We start from the raw sequence: 16,763 nt of genomic DNA, 5'->3' as shown, positions 1-16,763 counted from the left end.
AACTTCCGACGATGTATGTTCTGGCTGAATAATTAATGCGAAATACATTAACAGCTTGAATAATAAAATAAAATTAATGCTAGACAAATAGTAAAAAAGAATTTGGGCGCTCAATAAAATAATAATTAGAAAATTTTTAATTGGGACTGCTCAATACGGGGTACTTTTTGATTGGAATGCTTTAATTGGGAATTTTAATTTGGTGATATGATTTGTCTAAAAAAAAAAAAAAAAAACTAATTTATTGCAAGCTTTATGATATATGACATTTAAATTTCTGAAATACTCATCATTAAAATCATCAAATTTCAAAAAATGCTTCTTCCTCTTCCTATTCGTTTCATTGCTAGCCTAAAAGCTCCAAAAGGCACTTTTTTTTTCGCTCATCGAATTTCTTTTTTTAAAAAATTCCAATGAGATGTTTCATAATTTTAGTAATTTTTTATTTTTTTTTTTCACTTAATAAGGTCACTTCATCAAAATTTTCATTTGCATTTTAAAATACAATGCCAGATGTAATCAATTATAATTAACCTTAGAAAAAAGAAGGACCAAATCTAATGGTCAAATCTTTAAGTTTTTCTATTTAAAAGCTATTTTTCTATTTTATAATTATATCTTTGTTGAAAATTCTCCCGAAAATTACGCTTCATTAAAACTGATTCATTTTAATTTTTTTTTTTTGCAATTTACATCTTTCAAAGTCACAGGTTATACCAATATTAGCCTATCCATCTCACTATTATTTTCATTGCAATAAACAATGAAAACTTATCGATGATAATTGAATGAATTAAAATTTCAAATTAAATCACTTCTTATTCGAAGTGAATTTAATTGAAATGAACTTAAACGGTGGTTATTTATAATAATTTTGCCAGTTACATTATTTTCACAATATTTTCATCAAATTAGTTTTTCTAAGCTATGTATGAACTCGATGAGGACTTCTTTAAAAATCTGTTGGATGAGTATGTGATGACATTCTTCTCTTATTTTCTTTCTGATGAGATGTCATAATAAACCTTGGCTGTTTAATTGATTAAATTCAAGAAAACAAATATGTATGCTTTGCATATCTTTTTCTTCTAAAAAATTTATCAAATTTTCATTTTTTTAATGTAAATATAAAATTTAATTTAAAAACTAAATTTTATATTTGCATAAACTTTCTTCGGCTAAATATGAAAGTAATTACTTGGAAAAAAATTTTTTTTCCTACTTCATTCTATTGTTTTGAATGTATTTGAAGCATCATTTTGAAGTCCATCCAATTGTAGAAGGACATATTCTCATATTCGTATGCTACTAAACTTAAAATATATTGCATGAAAAAGAAATTTTAAGGATGTAATAAGTTGAAGACAAAAAGAATGTGTTAACTGATAAGAGACTATTTGCAAATGTTACAATTACTTCTTAAATGTTTAAGTTTTATTGAAAACAGATGTAAATTGAGGAAATTCAGATTTTCTGCGAAAAATTTGTCCCAATTGAAAAAGATTCTTTTGAATAACAATAAATGTTATGCCATCTGGAAGAACATATTTTTGAAAATTAGATCTTGAAAAAAAAAAAAATCAAATCTTGAAAATATTATCTTAATAAAGTGAGCCATTTCTTAAATATAATTGCTTACTTATAACTATCTACTTATAATTAGTTATTTATACTTAACTTTCGTTGTTTCGTTTTTATTCCCTTGATTTTTATTTGAAATGTATGAAATTTCAAAAACTATAAAGTAAAAACAATTGTAAAATCACTTTTGCTAAACTCTGTTAGTCTTAATTTTAGCACACTCAAACTATTGTGTTACAAATAGAAAAATAAAATATTAAATGGATTAATATTTGGAATCAATAATTACTTTTATTTTTATATATTTTCATTTGTTACATGAATTCTTGTATTCTCAAAAAAAAACATTTCAATGAAATGAGTCTTTCATTTTTCAAGTAAAGAATGTTGTTAATTGTTAATAGAATGTTATTTTCTTTTAAAAGAAAGGAAAAAAAAAGCTTTTTTTTTAAAAAAAGAAATTCTATTTTAGTGGAAAAATTTAAGAATTCAATTTACAGTTTTTTCTCCTTTTTTTTTGTGGAATATATCTGAAAAGGTAAATGCTTTTCTTAGTTTTTGTTTTTATTGAGATTTTTTAAAAAAGAAAAAAAAGGAAACAATGAGCAGTGAAAAGGAATAATTCAACATTCGATAGATTTGTTGACAGAGCAATTTTCAAATAAAAGCTATCAAATTTTCCACTTACCTAGCTTTACTTATTATGAACGAAGGAATGAATATGAAAGATAAACAAGATGAGAAGATTTGAAATATAAACATTTTTAATTTTGAAAAATTTTAATTAAAGAATTACATTCATTCCTTCGTTAATAATGACTAAAGCTAGATTAGTGCAAATTTTGAATGCAGTAAGACTATCTCTATAAGTAATACAAAGTTTAGAATTTAGTTAAAGCACAAAGTAGCTTATATTTTGCTACTTAATTTTTTGATTTTATCAAATGATTAACACGATAATGAGTTATGAATGATTAAAGTTTGATATTTGTTATATAATTGTCGAAAATGAAAAATAAGTTTTAAGCATTTTCGAATTAAATTCAAAATCGCAATAAAATTTGATTTCATTAAATTAAATCAATGAATACTAACACTATCAGTATTTCTTGCAATGAATACACGCAGATTTATCGGTTCACTTTTAAAAGTAAGTGTAAAGTAATTGTTTATTGCAAAGGATAGCTTATCCATTCTATTAATCATATCATTCATTTATTGATAAGTTGTCTAGATTAAGGACAAAATTTTAACATTTCTAAATCATTTATTTAACTATTCAAGTTTATTTATCTTCCTCTAACTAATCTTTGACCTTCCTTTCTTGTTTTTTTTCATCATCACTTTCCTTAAAATGGTCACAAATTACATTCTGTAAAATCTCAAAATTAGCCAATTCTACAAAATTTTGCTTTCTTTACAGGCACATTATCAGTGTTCATAACATTTTTTCTTTTTGCTAATCACAGATTTTTTTTTTTTACTTTTGAAGTTTTACGAACTTTTTGCTTTACTTTCTACTGCTATTCAACTTTTTAAATATTAGCAATATCTAACAATTTAAATTTACTAATACTTCTTGTGCTAATGGTTTACATGTTCTTATTGGTTTCTTTGTTGGATATGGCGGTTTTGTAAAAAAATAAAAAATGAAGTGGAAAAATTGTTTTAGTTTCAATGATAGAAAACATTTCATCTTTGAGTACATTTTTGAAGTACGAATGAATGGTTAAAAAGTATTGGACAGAATTTTGGACAATGAAAGCGCAAAAAATTTGATGATGATTAAATAACCAAATATCATATGCATTTGACAAGTGCAAATGATGGCACTTTAAAATTTTTGGGTTTTTCAATGATACACTTTCTCAACTTTTTTTTTCTTCCAAAGTAATCACATTTATCATTAATGATAAGTTTGATAGGGAGTGAAGGAGATGATTGTAGGAAAGAAGTAATTGATAATTCATATGCATCAAATTCCTTTTTATAACTTATCAATTGATAAATCCTATTAAAAAAAAAATTTCTTAACATGTTTATACGATTAATCAATTGATTTCCTGTAACATGACAAAATGAAATCTGGCCAAAAAAACATTTGGTCAAAAATGAATTCATAATTGATAACTTTTTAGCTATTATCTTGAAAGGAAAAAAAAAAACAAGTAATTTCTTCTTTTCCTTCTTTTTTTTTTGTCTTTCAATATTCTTGTCAACGTTAGGCTTTCTTTTTTTTTTTCTTCCTTGCATATTTAATGTTTCTTTGCGCCATTTCATCTGCGCAAAACATTAAAATAACTAGCAAATTTTAACTGACAAATGGCGGAAGAAATTTTTTTTTTTCACCTAAAGTAACCGTTAATCTTTCATGTCATAATAAACGATTGCTAATATATCATTATTCCCTTTTCATTTCACATTTAATCGTCATTCCGGTCTCTTTTCCGGCTCTTTTCAAAATTGATTACATGATTGTTAAATTCTTTTATCGAAAATAATTTGTCAATTTTTGTTATAAAATATTTCATCAAATGATTGGAAGTTAGATTTTTTTTTCAAAAAAAAAAGAATTAAATTAATTAAGATTATTCATGAAATGAGTATAACTGATGATTTAAAATTTATAAAACATTAATGATATGATTGTTGATTTGGAATTTTTGATAATTTCAAGTGTTATCATGAAGTATTCCATTGTATGCTTCAAATAAATAAAAAAAAATAAAAATCTTTCAAGTATTCATTACTTTCATTCCTTTTTTTTTCACAAATTAATCAAATTTGAGCATCTTTTAAAATTTTAATCCTGTTCGTTTTTTTTTTTTTTAATTTATCAAATCAATTTATACTGCTAGCTCTCGATATGTATATAGCAAATTCAATTATCATCCAATACAGAGAATTGCTAACAGAGATTGTTCTCTCTCCTCTTATCCATCCTCCTATCTCTCTTATCTTATCCGGTTTTATTAGGAATACCTATTTCGGGATTGTTATAGCACTTTAGCATTGACAAGAAATTTAGCTAATGCTCGAGTACCTTACCATTTAATTTTGCGGGAATTAACTTGAAAGCAATGAATGCTTTCTTTTATTCATCCTTTGATTTTCCTATTTGTAATGATGATTGATGATGATGATGATGATGATGATGATAATGATGATGATAATGATGATTAGATGTGTTATCGTCTTTTTGTTCATTCCAAAATTTTCATTCAAGTGAAATTTGTTAAATTAATTTTAATTCTTAAAATCAAACCAAAATTAAGCGAATATCAATCAGATGTCATATGTCATATGGGACTAAAAATTGTAATATAAATCGTAAATTATAAATAAATAAAACTATAATGACACAGATAAATCTCATGTTTTCACTTATACAATAATTTTTGTAAAAAAAAAAAGAAAAAGAAAAAAAAATTTACTTTGTACCTCCGTCCTATCATAGATACACTATTTAAGCCAAAGAAAAATACTATTTTGTTTTCTTGGCCTAGGATCTTGCCATTTCAATTAAGGGTTATGAAAAACTTTTTTGCACAGATTGTAAATAATCAAAATGAAATTTATTATCATTTCTCTTTTTTTTCCTGACAGAATTTGAGGCTATTTTATGAAATCTTTTCAATTTTATAATAACATTTAAATGTTTTTACATTTTGGTTGCTAATGAAAATTTCAAAAAATAATTATGTAAGTAATAGCGGCACATCTTTCTGTACCATTGTATTAATCAATTGCTTCCAAAATTATACATTAATTATCTGTAGGTTCAATGTAGTCGATGTATCATGGATTTCTTCTGTATTCATAGTATTTCATTATTACTATTGTATTCGCAGTTGATGTTCGGTGAAGATTTAAATTTCAATCAGAAAGAGCGTGACATGGAAGATTTGGTTAATCTTCAAAATAGATTAGAAGATCTTGAGGTAAACAGATCACAATTATTCAATGCGAATTTTTGCAATTGTTACTTCTGGAAGAATTAATTTCAACTTTCCAAAAATATCATTTGAAAATTTACGTAACTATTACTCTTGGAAGAATTAATTTCAATTTTCCAGAAATATCATTGGGAAATTTACACTCAAAACAACAGACTATTGGCCGAACTCAGAAATAACTTTCGAAAGGTTATTAAAGTATCCAAAGAAACACCGTACAACTAATATATCGTGGTAAAGTACCGTACAAATAATAAACCGTAGCAAAAGTACCGTACAACTAATATACCGTAGTGAAGTGCTGTACAATTAATATACCGAAGCAAAATACCGTGCAATTAATAGCCAATGGAATAAGCTTACTAGTACTTCTTTCGGAAAATTCCATTTCACATATACTTCTTATAATAAAATTACTCTAAACATTGTTTATAATCATCGTAAAGGACAATCCAATAGCATGTTACATGCAATACGGTATGCAGCAGATTACAAAAAAAAAAAATTCAAATTTTTAACCCACGCATGATTTAATTTGAACTATCGACTGATTAAATTCAAATTGACGGAGAAGTTCAATTAACTTTTTTAATTTAATGTTTCATTTGAAATAAAATTTTAACAAACAATTAACATATATATATATATGTGTGTGTGTGTTTGCTTGAGGAATTCCAACTTACAACCCATTAACTTGTCAATATTTTAAAAATATTTCAAAATATATTTTAGTTTTTATTTTTCAGCTCAAACAATCTATTATGAAAAGTGAAAATGTGCCAGAAATATTTGGAATAATAGATGACAGTGTGACAAGTGAGTAAATTAACTATTTATTGTTACACAGTTCAGAACTAATTTCTTCTTTCTCGATTATAATCATCACTAATTTTGATTAACAAGGGAAAATTCGAAATGCTTATTTGGTTAATCCTAAAATAAGATCCATTTATCAAATAAGCTAATCTTAAACTCAATTACTTGATATGTTTATCTTTAATACTTTGAATGATAATTTGTCAAAATTAGAACAACACCATGGAATTTTTGAAAACGTATTTTGAAAGATAAATCTGATAAAACTGATAAATGTACCGTGATAAAATCCTGTAAAAAATATGCAATAATAGACTAATTGCATTAATTGTATTCTTAGTTAAATGTAAATTTATTACCAAAACAAAACATGATTAGTATTGAACATAAATACTGAGATAATAAAAAAAAATTATTGTTATCGATTGAAAATTAATAGTAATAATTTTAATTGTTTTTTAAATTCTTATCATTATTTTTAAGAAATTATCATTCAAATTATCAACGATAAGTATGTTGTGTAATTAAGTTTGAACTCTATTCATCTGATAAGAATCTTATCATGGAGTGAATTAATTTTCAAAATTTTAGTTCAGCAAAGTACTCTTTTAGTGGAATCACCGATACAAAGTATCAATTCAGCGATTATTAACGTGGAACACGATGAAATCGATCATGTTTGTACAACGGATAAAAAAATAATTGAAATTTTACTGCAAAAATATAAAGCACATAAAACTCCATCAGAGGAAGGTGTCAATGTTTGGATTGAGGTTTGATTTCAGTTTAAATGATTGAAATTTAAAGCACTAATTTTTGAATCTTTTTCAATTCACATAAATTAAATTCCAAATTTTTAATTACTATAAAAATTGATGAAAACAATTTTTCAGTAATTTCACAAATTCAAGCATCATTTTAATTTTGCAATAATTTTCTTATATGCGATATGAAAACGAATTATTTAGGTTTGGGTACAAGAAGTAAATTCAGTAAACGAAATGACATCTGATTTTGACATGGATATCTATGTAACTGAATTATGGGTTGATAAAGCACTCCGATACGATGATATGAATCCATGTAAATATAATTTATCACTTAACAATGAGGTAAACTCATTAAATGTACTTAATAATGACCAACTAATTAATATAAATTTTTATAATGATATGAATATAGAATTGGTAGATTAAAAAATGTTTGATTGAAAATTTGATAATGTCATATGTTGGGTTGACAGATAAAATTTGTAAGCGACAAATTATCGTTAATGAGACAAAGTTAGGAGTTGTGAAAATGCATTTCATATGGAGTGCAATTAAAAATTTTTGATCATAAGTAATTATGTCAATCAATATTCGTATGATCCATTAATCTGGCGGTATTTTTTTCTTTGCATATCTGTTTCAACAAAAAATTTTTATACTCTTTTTTCTCACTTGTTAAAAAAAAAAAATACAATATAGCATTATTTAGCAAAATTATCTATCAAAATCAAATTAATTATTTTCTACCATCATAATTTCTCTTTAAATAATATTATTGACTAAAAAAAAAAAAAAAAACTTTCAGATTTTAGAACAAATTTGGAAACCTAATACAGTATTCGTTAATAGTAAATCAGCCACTATTCACAAATCACCATTTACCAATCTTTTCCTCATGATTTATCCAAATGGTACTGTATGGGCTAATTATAGGTTCGAAATTATTTTTTTAATAATTAATAAAATAATACATTATGAGTGAGAATTCATTAGTGAAAGAGCAAAAAGAGAAAAAAAAAAAGAAAATGCTGGTTTATATGAAAATAGCAGATATTAATTCAACCTATCAGATAATGTATTATTGGTAAAAATGAATTCCTGAGAGATACATTTCCAAAATTTCAGGGTACAGGTAAAAGGTCCATGTCAAATGGATTTCACATCATTTCCAATGGATGAACAAACATGTTTATTGACATTTGAAAGTTTCAGTTATAATAATCAGGTGTATCGTTTCGTGAAATGTTAATTTTACAATTATTTCAAGCAAACCAAACTTATCATTTGTATGAAATTTTTGAGATTTGAAACTTTATTGATTTATTAAGTTTTTGAAATTTCTTTTGCTATAGCATTTTTTTCTTTTCATTTTTTAAATTTCAAAAAAATTGCAAAAAAAAAATTTAAGAAAAGGTCAATTTATGAAAATTTATGCATCAAATTCAATTTTACCTAAACCAATAATGGAAAGCATTTGTCTAACAAATAAAATTGTTACAATCTTTTCTAAATATGTATTCATCACTTTGCTTTCTCTATATTTATATGAGCCAAATAAAATTAAAAGATTATTATTTGATTAAACTTAAAACTGAAATTAATTATCCAGATAGAAAATTGACAACTGGGATATATGAATTGCCAGATAAAATATATGAGCACTAGCCTAATACTTGATTAATCTAAAGAATATGAACTAAAAAACTAAATGTTTAAATAATACACGAAATATTATTGTGATATTTAACAAATAAAAGTGATCATAATTTGCTAATCAATCTTCAGATCAGAATGATCATAATTTGCTGATCAATGTTCAGATTAGAAAGCATGAAAAAATTGCTATGTAGGCTAATGAATAGATTAGATATACATTATATCTTATCAATAATCAGTAGTTTTTGATTTATCAATTTCATAATTATGAAAATTTCATTTAGGAGGTTAATATGCAATGGATTAATACGAAAGAACCATTAATACTGCTAAAAGATCAAATAATTTTACCTGATTTTGTGCTCAGCAACTATAATACATCAATCGAACATGTGGTGAGTAATTTCAATTAATAATTTAAAACTATTTAATTTTGAATTTCATTATAAAATTATTTAAATCATTTCGATTTTTTATCTAAAATTGATGATACTTTAAAAAAAAAAAGAAAAAAAGTTATCAATTGTTCTTGACATTTGAAAGAATTAGTATACAATTAATATTTAAAGTATATATTACAGATTTTTCTATGCAATATAACATTACCAATTATGGGGCATTTAGCAATTTCAATTTTCATATTTAATTATTTTAAATTGAAAAATAAATGACTAAATAACTTCTAATTTTGCATATATCTCAAAATTTTATTAAACATCACTAAACCTTTATTACAGACATATCCGGCAGGTATTTGGAATGAGTTAACGATGACATTTACATTTACTAGACGCTATGGATGGTATATATTTCAAGCATATGTCCCAACTTATCTTACCATTTTTATCAGGTAAAAATTTATTAATTTAATTATCAGTTTATCAAGTTTATCAGATATATATCAAACTGTTTCTTTTTTTAAGTAATTTTCTAAGATTGCAGAAAAAAAGTGACATCAATTTCAGTTGGATAAGTTTTTGTCTCAGTGTCAAAATGATCCCAGCACGTACAATGCTTGGAGTTAATTCACTTCTTGCACTTACCTTTCATTTTGGTAATATTATGCGAAATTTGCCTCGTGTTAGTTATGTTAAAGCATTTGGTTAGTGATTATTCAGTTTATTGTAATATTATAAATTTTCGTTCACTTTTTCAATAATTCAATTTTTTTTTAAAATTTCACTCAAAAATTAAAAAAAACTTATAAGAGAATATTAAATATTATAAATTTATTTCAGATGTTTGGATGTTATCGTGCCTTTCATTCGTATTTTGCTCACTTCTTGAATTAGCTATCATTGGTGCAATTAATGCTCGCAGTGAAGTAAATTAATATTCGATTTTAAAATTTCAAGTTATTATTCATCCTAATGAATGGATAATTTGAAATGATTAAAATTTTATCAATAATGTGAAAATTTACAGCATAAAAAAACCTAATGATAAAATAATTTTAATAGTTTTAACAAGCAATATAAATTTACATATTTTGGTAATAAATCTTTCAAAAAATAAGTATTGTAAATGCTATTAGAAATAAATGAAATTTATTTCATATTTTTCTTCCCTTCTCTTCTTTCTTATTTTTTATTCGAGGTAAATATTAGTCTTAAAATAGCTAAGATATATTCCATTTATATCATCAATTTTAGACAAATGCTGTAAAAAAACCTCTCAAGAAACGTAGTCGATCATCTTCAGTACATGGTAGTCGAAAATATTCACCGATCATATATCATAAAGTAATTGATAATAACCTCAGTACAAGAAGTATCAGGTAAATACGTTATGAATATTACATATCTATATATTCTAATTGACCATCTTAAGATAAAATTCCAAACTTTTGAATTTTGAATTTTTTTTTACAAGAAATTAAATATTGGCAATCATTAACGAATTCTTAAATCAGCCCTGATGATCCATGGATGATGACAAAAATTTTCATGCCATCTGAGGGTAGTGTAATAACTCGAAGTATTGTCGGGAGGAATGCTACAAGGTTGGTGAAGACTACTGTTATTTCAAAAATTCTTTACCCACATATTCTGGGCTATGTTTCATCAATTTTAGGCCGAAATATCCGTATCCATGTAGCTTTGAAATCTAGAAATTACTAGCAATAATTCCAAAGAGTTGTCCTCCGAGACCTCGCGTAGCAAACTCACTAACTTATGACCAAACATCCTCGTCACGGTGCTAAGCCTTGACATTTCAAATGTGGGACAAAGATCACCGCGAATCTTTGCTGAAATCTCTACTTGTAAGCTCCACGCTTTCGCTATGTCAAGTTTGAAACCATAATTTTAATCTTCTAGTACTGAAATAAAAAATAACAATTTTAGTGCAATTCGACCGGATCAGAAAGAAGCACTACTTCAGAATTCGAATGATATCTCTACTTTTAGAAATCGACTATGGAAAGCATGCTTATCGTCCCAGAAATGCACAAGTCAGTGGACAGCCGACCGCATAGATCGTATTTCCATAAAATTATTTCCAAGTTTATTTATTATTTTTAACATAATTTACTGGAGTTATTACCTTTCACGAAGTAGGTGATACTTCCGAATAAATCTACGATATGGGTGATACTTTACTGTTCAATAAATAAAAAGATTATACATTTATTGTATTCAAAGTAACAGGAATTGAGTGCAAAAGGGAACAGTTCAAAACAAATGCCGAAGCAGAAGTTAAAACTTCAACAAATAACAATCGAGTTATGTTCAAAAGCAAGATAAAAATAATTTAAGACAACAACATGAGGTAGAAAGATCTCTATATTCTCTGAAAAAAAAAATGAAGTGACAACAAATAAAAGGAAATTATGTGAAAACGCTAAGTACCCGTGGAAATGATAAGAAATAATTTCCAAGCCAGAAAATTTGAAACATCTATGCATAAATTAATTTGCTTAATTTGTAGAATTCTTAAATAAGAAGAAACTACATTTGTAAAACATAATTATCTAATTCATATGTAAATTTCACACTCGTCTCGCAAACCTGGATATACTAGCATCGTCAGCTACGGCAATCATATGCTGGCCACATGGGCTAAAGGCAATCTGCCTTATGGCACACCCAACATCTTTGGGACGCAACACATGATTGCTGGAAATATATTCCATTAAGTCAAAAAAAAGTGATTCGATAAAATTTAAATTTCTTATAAAAAACTTACAAATCTAAATTTCCCGAGAACAATCAAAGTTCTAAGGTCAGAGCGGACTTGACTTATAAGAAAAATTCAAGTAAAATTACCAAGCCTTAACCTGTTCATGATGTAACCTACAAGAAAAACCAGTTACAAACCTTTTTACGGACGGTAATGAACCATTGTTAATTTCCCACACGTGAATTTCACCTTTCTGATTACCGCAGACAAGGTACTGAAATTTAAGAACAAAAAAGTTAGGGATGGAAAACCCTGAAGTAATTATTCTATTCCATTTTTTTTTCCATTTTCTTCCATTTTTTTTTCATTTCCATTTTTTTTATTCACTTTTCACTTTTTTTACTATTCATTTTTTTTATTCACTTCATCCTAGAAAACTTTTTAGGATTTAGCGTCCCTATCCAGCATCCAATCTATATTTTCAAATGCAAAACAATAAAACACTCTACTAAACCGTTTGTAACTCGTTGTATAGTAAAGCATGGAATGGGACTTTGGACACGCCCGACTACATCATTCCTCGTCGAACAGTATCCAATACTAACAATGGTAGATAAGAATTGGATTCAGGATTTTATTGAGGGGGAATTATCAAACTTTGTGTGAGATCAAAAGTAAAATGGCGACAAAGAAAGAGGCTAAATAAATTACCTTTTCCAATGGATCAATTTCAAATTTAATATACCACATATTAGTTTCCGGTAATTCCATTTGACGAAAATGAATAACGCATGTTTCGGTCTTTACCTTATTACCTTGTCCAGCGACCAAATCATCGAAGTCACCAAATTTCCATAAAGCTATTTCGTTTTCAGTTGACTGAAATTAATTTTTACTTAACATCCGACTCCAAAGTATATCTTACGAATATATCAAAGTATATCTTACGAAAAAGTGCCAACTACTACCCCCTATTACCGTCAGTCTTCCCTCCTAGTCCTTATTCAATCTCCAAGTAACTTCAAACAAGGTGAAAACGACAAAGTTCACCTTGGAAAATATAAGTCTATGGAAAATGCGGACACAATCAACGTAATTGGTATGTACATCACGGGTGCTACAACGAGGATAATGTATTTCGGCTGGGAAATCAACCAGCTGTAAAACGTTCTCGGCAACATCAGAGGTATCATTTTTAACTAGTTTATAAACTACAAGCAATATCCATTGCAAATAAGAGATTAAAATTGCATAAAAGAAGTTTTGAAAACAATAAATAGCATGCAAACATTTTAAAGCATATTAGATAAATAAATTAATCATTGGAAAAAGTTTTTGCATGCCATCTGTAACTAATGATAGTTCATGCTTATAATTAAATCAATCCTTTTAAAATGAAATTTTCAGTAATTAAAACGTTCAATTCCACTACAATCTTGATTGTAATGACGAAAAATACCGCGAGAATCTATTTACTCTGAGGTCAGCTTTAGACTGCTCAACTAGTCGGTCAACACCACTCCCCTTTCCTACATACCACAACTTGACGGTGTGATCCATGCTTGCCGATGCCAAATATTCGCTCTCAGCATCAAAATCCTGAAAAAAAAAGAGAAAAAAAAAGATTAAAATAAGTTTGTTGATCTACCATTAGGATAGAACTGAGATAGTTCAGATAGTATGACTTTTGTAAAACAAGCAACAGCGTTACATTTAATTAAAAAAGAGTACTCAAAACAACAACGATTCTGTAAAGACTTCTGAGATAAAACTTTCTAACCATCGACATAACTTTCTAACACAAACTTACCACTGATATAACTTGATCCAAATGGCCTTCAACTCCTCCTAGAATAGCTAAACAAGCACTGTTGTGAATGTTCCATATCCTAGCTGTGAAATCCTTGCTGGCCGAAGCAATAATCATGGAATCATTTGGAAAAACACGAACATCATTTACAGCATCACCGTGTCCTATCAAACTCTAAAATGATTTTAAATCTTGCTCCAGCAAACTTATGAATTATGTAGGTAATTCGGAAACACCGATTACAAATACAGAACACTAATTTACTTTTGCATTACCTGCCAAATATTTACAGGAATATAGTTTCAAGCATAAATAAACAAACGAACGTTAACGAGATCACCCGTGACGACATCTATTACTCGTATGATTCCTCGATTTCCACCAGCAATCACGACATGTACGTCATTCTCAGTATCGTATGCCCAACAGACGGAGAAAAACCATTCAGTTTTCTGAAGAGAAAAATCAAGTCTAACGCTCGGACATCTTTTTAAATGAAATCCACGTGAACTAATAACCTCATACTCAACATTTACTGCTAAATATAAAAGGCAAGGATGTTTTCCTTACCGCTGAATCGTGGAAACTTCTCAACAGCTTTACACTGTTTCCATCTTTCGCAATTGAATATATCGATACCTATATTTGGAACTGGATTAGTTGGATAAGATAAAGGGTTAATGGAAAATAATTTTCGATCGCATGCTTCATTTATTTGGATATCAATTTCTCGCCAATGGTTAACAGTGATATAGAATATGAAGTATGATAAGTCTGTTAATATGCATGTTTATGTGTGTGAAATATGGAGAAACTAATCAATTGCAAAATCAACTAAGAAAAAAAAGTAGAAATCTATATCAATTACATATTAGAAAGTCCTATTTTTCGCAGGTTAGTTCTACTGGAGATCAAAAGACAAATTTGTCGAGCTCCAGAATGCAAATTACAATAGCTTGATATGTGAAATGAGGGTTTTTTTTAGAAGAAACTTGAATAGTATCGCTGATGTATTAAATTGGAACGGATTATCATTAAATTATAAGTCAAAATTTGGAAGGTTAATTCCTTTACTATGAGAAAATGTTTTTTCAGGAAAACAAAAAACCTCACTCGATTTTCTCCAACAGTTGCAAAATGTGGATTGGCAATAAGATACGGATTAAATGCAACACCATATATTGTTTTCTTATGCCCTTCCTGAAAAATCAAATTGCCATTTAGACTCGATATCTTCTTCTTCCAAACACTTTTATTTTCTATAATGATTACCCTAAATAATCTCGTACCCCAAGCAAAAAAAGTGGTTTCCGGAAAATTTCCTCTTTTTTTGGAAACTCTCGAACAAATGATTCTTTATGGGTAAACTATTTTAAATGAGTGAAAATGATTAGATGGAGCCAATCTTCAGAAGTGAGAACATTGTTTCATTCCAAAACAGTGGAGGCAGATGAATTCCAAAAATGACAGTGTTGAAATATCTTGCTTAGTTCTATGTTAAATCTAATGCACAGGGGACAATTACACGTAGATTACGTCAGAAATAACTCGCAATACCTAAATAACTGGTTAACTAGGAAATTATCAACAATCACGTTTTCAAGTATTACAAAATTTAACTAACATAAACAGTACTGAGGTGCTTGAAGGGTATCCTTGATGGACTTCGAAGAGAAGCTGATAACTTCATCGACTTCCTATTTCTCTGAAAGAACCACTGGTCAACAATCAATATTCTGTAGGCAGCAATCACTTATAGTTAGTCGAAAAAGCAATAATAAAATAATGCGAGGGTTGAAATGTCACCTGTTCTTTCAATGTACCGACGACACCATGTGTCGTCCTGCTAACTATCACAAACTAGTTGCATTCAGTGAGCTTCCACTGCTGCGCCGAATACTGGGTATAAAATGCGAAATGTGTACCAACTTTACTACCTGATCTTGATAATCCATCCTCAAGGGACAGTGAATTTCAATTTCATTGAAATCGTTATATTGTTTTTAAAGCATAAATAATGAGTCAAGTTTACCCGTTGGTTAGTTGAGTAAGATGAAGACTGACTTGCTTCACTGGTACCACTCGGACTGGATACCCTTCCAAGCGACATCCTTAAATCATTAATACTTCAAAATGGTAACTGACTTTTGCATATTTTTTAAAATATACGGTCATATTTTAAATGCCTAATTAAAGTAAACATGAATTTCATCTTTCTCGAAGCAGTACAGCACAGAAATCGTAAAACTATAATATTAAGATGAAAGTGAAAGAACAGGCGAAGCGCATCATATTTTATGTAACTATTCAACATAAACATCTTATATGGATCGAAATTTGAATAAAGATCCTACAAATCGTACTCAATATACTCTACGTAACATTCGAATGGACGTAAATACGTTTCGTATTTTGTGCGACATTTCAAAGAGTACAATTAAATGGAATTTTTGATATGATATTTTATTTCAGTAACAAATTTAAACGTGCCGATAGATGTGTTCATAATATGAAATGGTCACAAGTATCACAGTAACGTTTTCTTCCCCTTAGCCTGTCAAGTTAAGAAAAAGTTTAAGTACTTTCCTCAAGTACATAAAAAAAAGTTTAAGTTTAAGTACTACTGCTTAAATGAAATAAATGAATAACAGCCCACCCTCAATCTCTACCTCAATTTCCATCTGAACTCATTTGACCATTCTATCCATTTCTCATTCCACCATCTCCAATACTACCTACATCCTCTCTTTTCTTTTTCCTCTCTTCTTTTCTTACATTTCTATTTTGTCAATTTTCTTCCCATTTTCAATCATCGATATGTTTCTTCATCCTTCACTAAAATCTTTGATTCTATAATGGTTAATTTGATAAATATTGCATTAAAATGTTTTCACATTCCAATCAATAATAACTGATAATAATAAATGATGATAATTAATAATAATTAATAGTAATTAACAATAATAATAATAACAATAATAATAGTAATAATAATAATAATAATAATAATAATAATAATAATAATAATAATAATAATAATAATAATAATAATAA

At 27.5% G+C, this 16,763-nt stretch overlaps 2 protein-coding genes across 2 annotated transcripts; one reads left to right on the top strand and one right to left on the bottom strand.

Moving 5' to 3' along the window:
* Nucleotides 1–6,298: 6,298 nt before the first annotated feature.
* LOAG_06725 (hypothetical protein) lies at nt 6,299–10,560 on the top strand (the record flags this gene model as incomplete). Its single annotated transcript, XM_020447227.1, has 10 exons — nt 6,299–6,353; nt 6,945–7,126; nt 7,322–7,465; nt 7,929–8,056; nt 8,249–8,348; nt 9,064–9,174; nt 9,517–9,629; nt 9,745–9,881; nt 10,018–10,103; nt 10,432–10,560. The coding sequence occupies 10 exons, from the start codon at nt 6,299–6,301 to the stop codon at nt 10,558–10,560; spliced, it is 1,185 nt and encodes a 394-aa protein (XP_020302523.1).
* Nucleotides 10,561–11,753: 1,193 nt separating this feature from the next.
* Nucleotides 11,754–15,826, bottom strand: LOAG_06723 (WD domain-containing protein). The gene is made up of 11 exons (XM_020447225.1): nt 15,742–15,826; nt 15,334–15,414; nt 14,823–14,909; nt 14,280–14,348; nt 14,036–14,161; nt 13,710–13,883; nt 13,376–13,498; nt 12,950–13,057; nt 12,611–12,778; nt 12,097–12,173; nt 11,754–11,895 (listed from the first exon to the last, which is right to left on the bottom strand). Exons 1-11 carry the CDS (start codon nt 15,817–15,819, stop codon nt 11,769–11,771), a joined length of 1,218 nt encoding a protein of 405 aa, XP_020302522.1. The 5' UTR covers nt 15,820–15,826; the 3' UTR covers nt 11,754–11,768.
* Nucleotides 15,827–16,763: the final 937 nt, after the last annotated feature.

The sequence above is a fragment of the Loa loa genome (assembly GCF_000183805.2).
Source record: "Loa loa unplaced genomic scaffold supercont3.35, whole genome shotgun sequence".
In the NCBI taxonomy this organism is placed as follows: Eukaryota; Metazoa; Nematoda; class Chromadorea; order Rhabditida; family Onchocercidae; genus Loa; species Loa loa.
This window is presented reverse-complemented; position numbering and strand designations above follow the sequence as displayed.

Coding starts and splice junctions, on each gene's coding strand:
- LOAG_06723 (XM_020447225.1), bottom strand. CDS start 15,819: ATGTCGCTTGGAAGGGTATCCAGTCCGAGTGGTACCAGTGAAGCAAGT. Junction 15,415..15,741: donor CTTACTCAACTAACCAACGG/GTAAACTTGACT, acceptor TGGTTCTTTCAG/AGAAATAGGAAGTCGATGAA. Junction 13,058..13,375: donor AGTCTAAAGCTGACCTCAGA/GTAAATAGATTC, acceptor AACGTTTTACAG/CTGGTTGATTTCCCAGCCGA.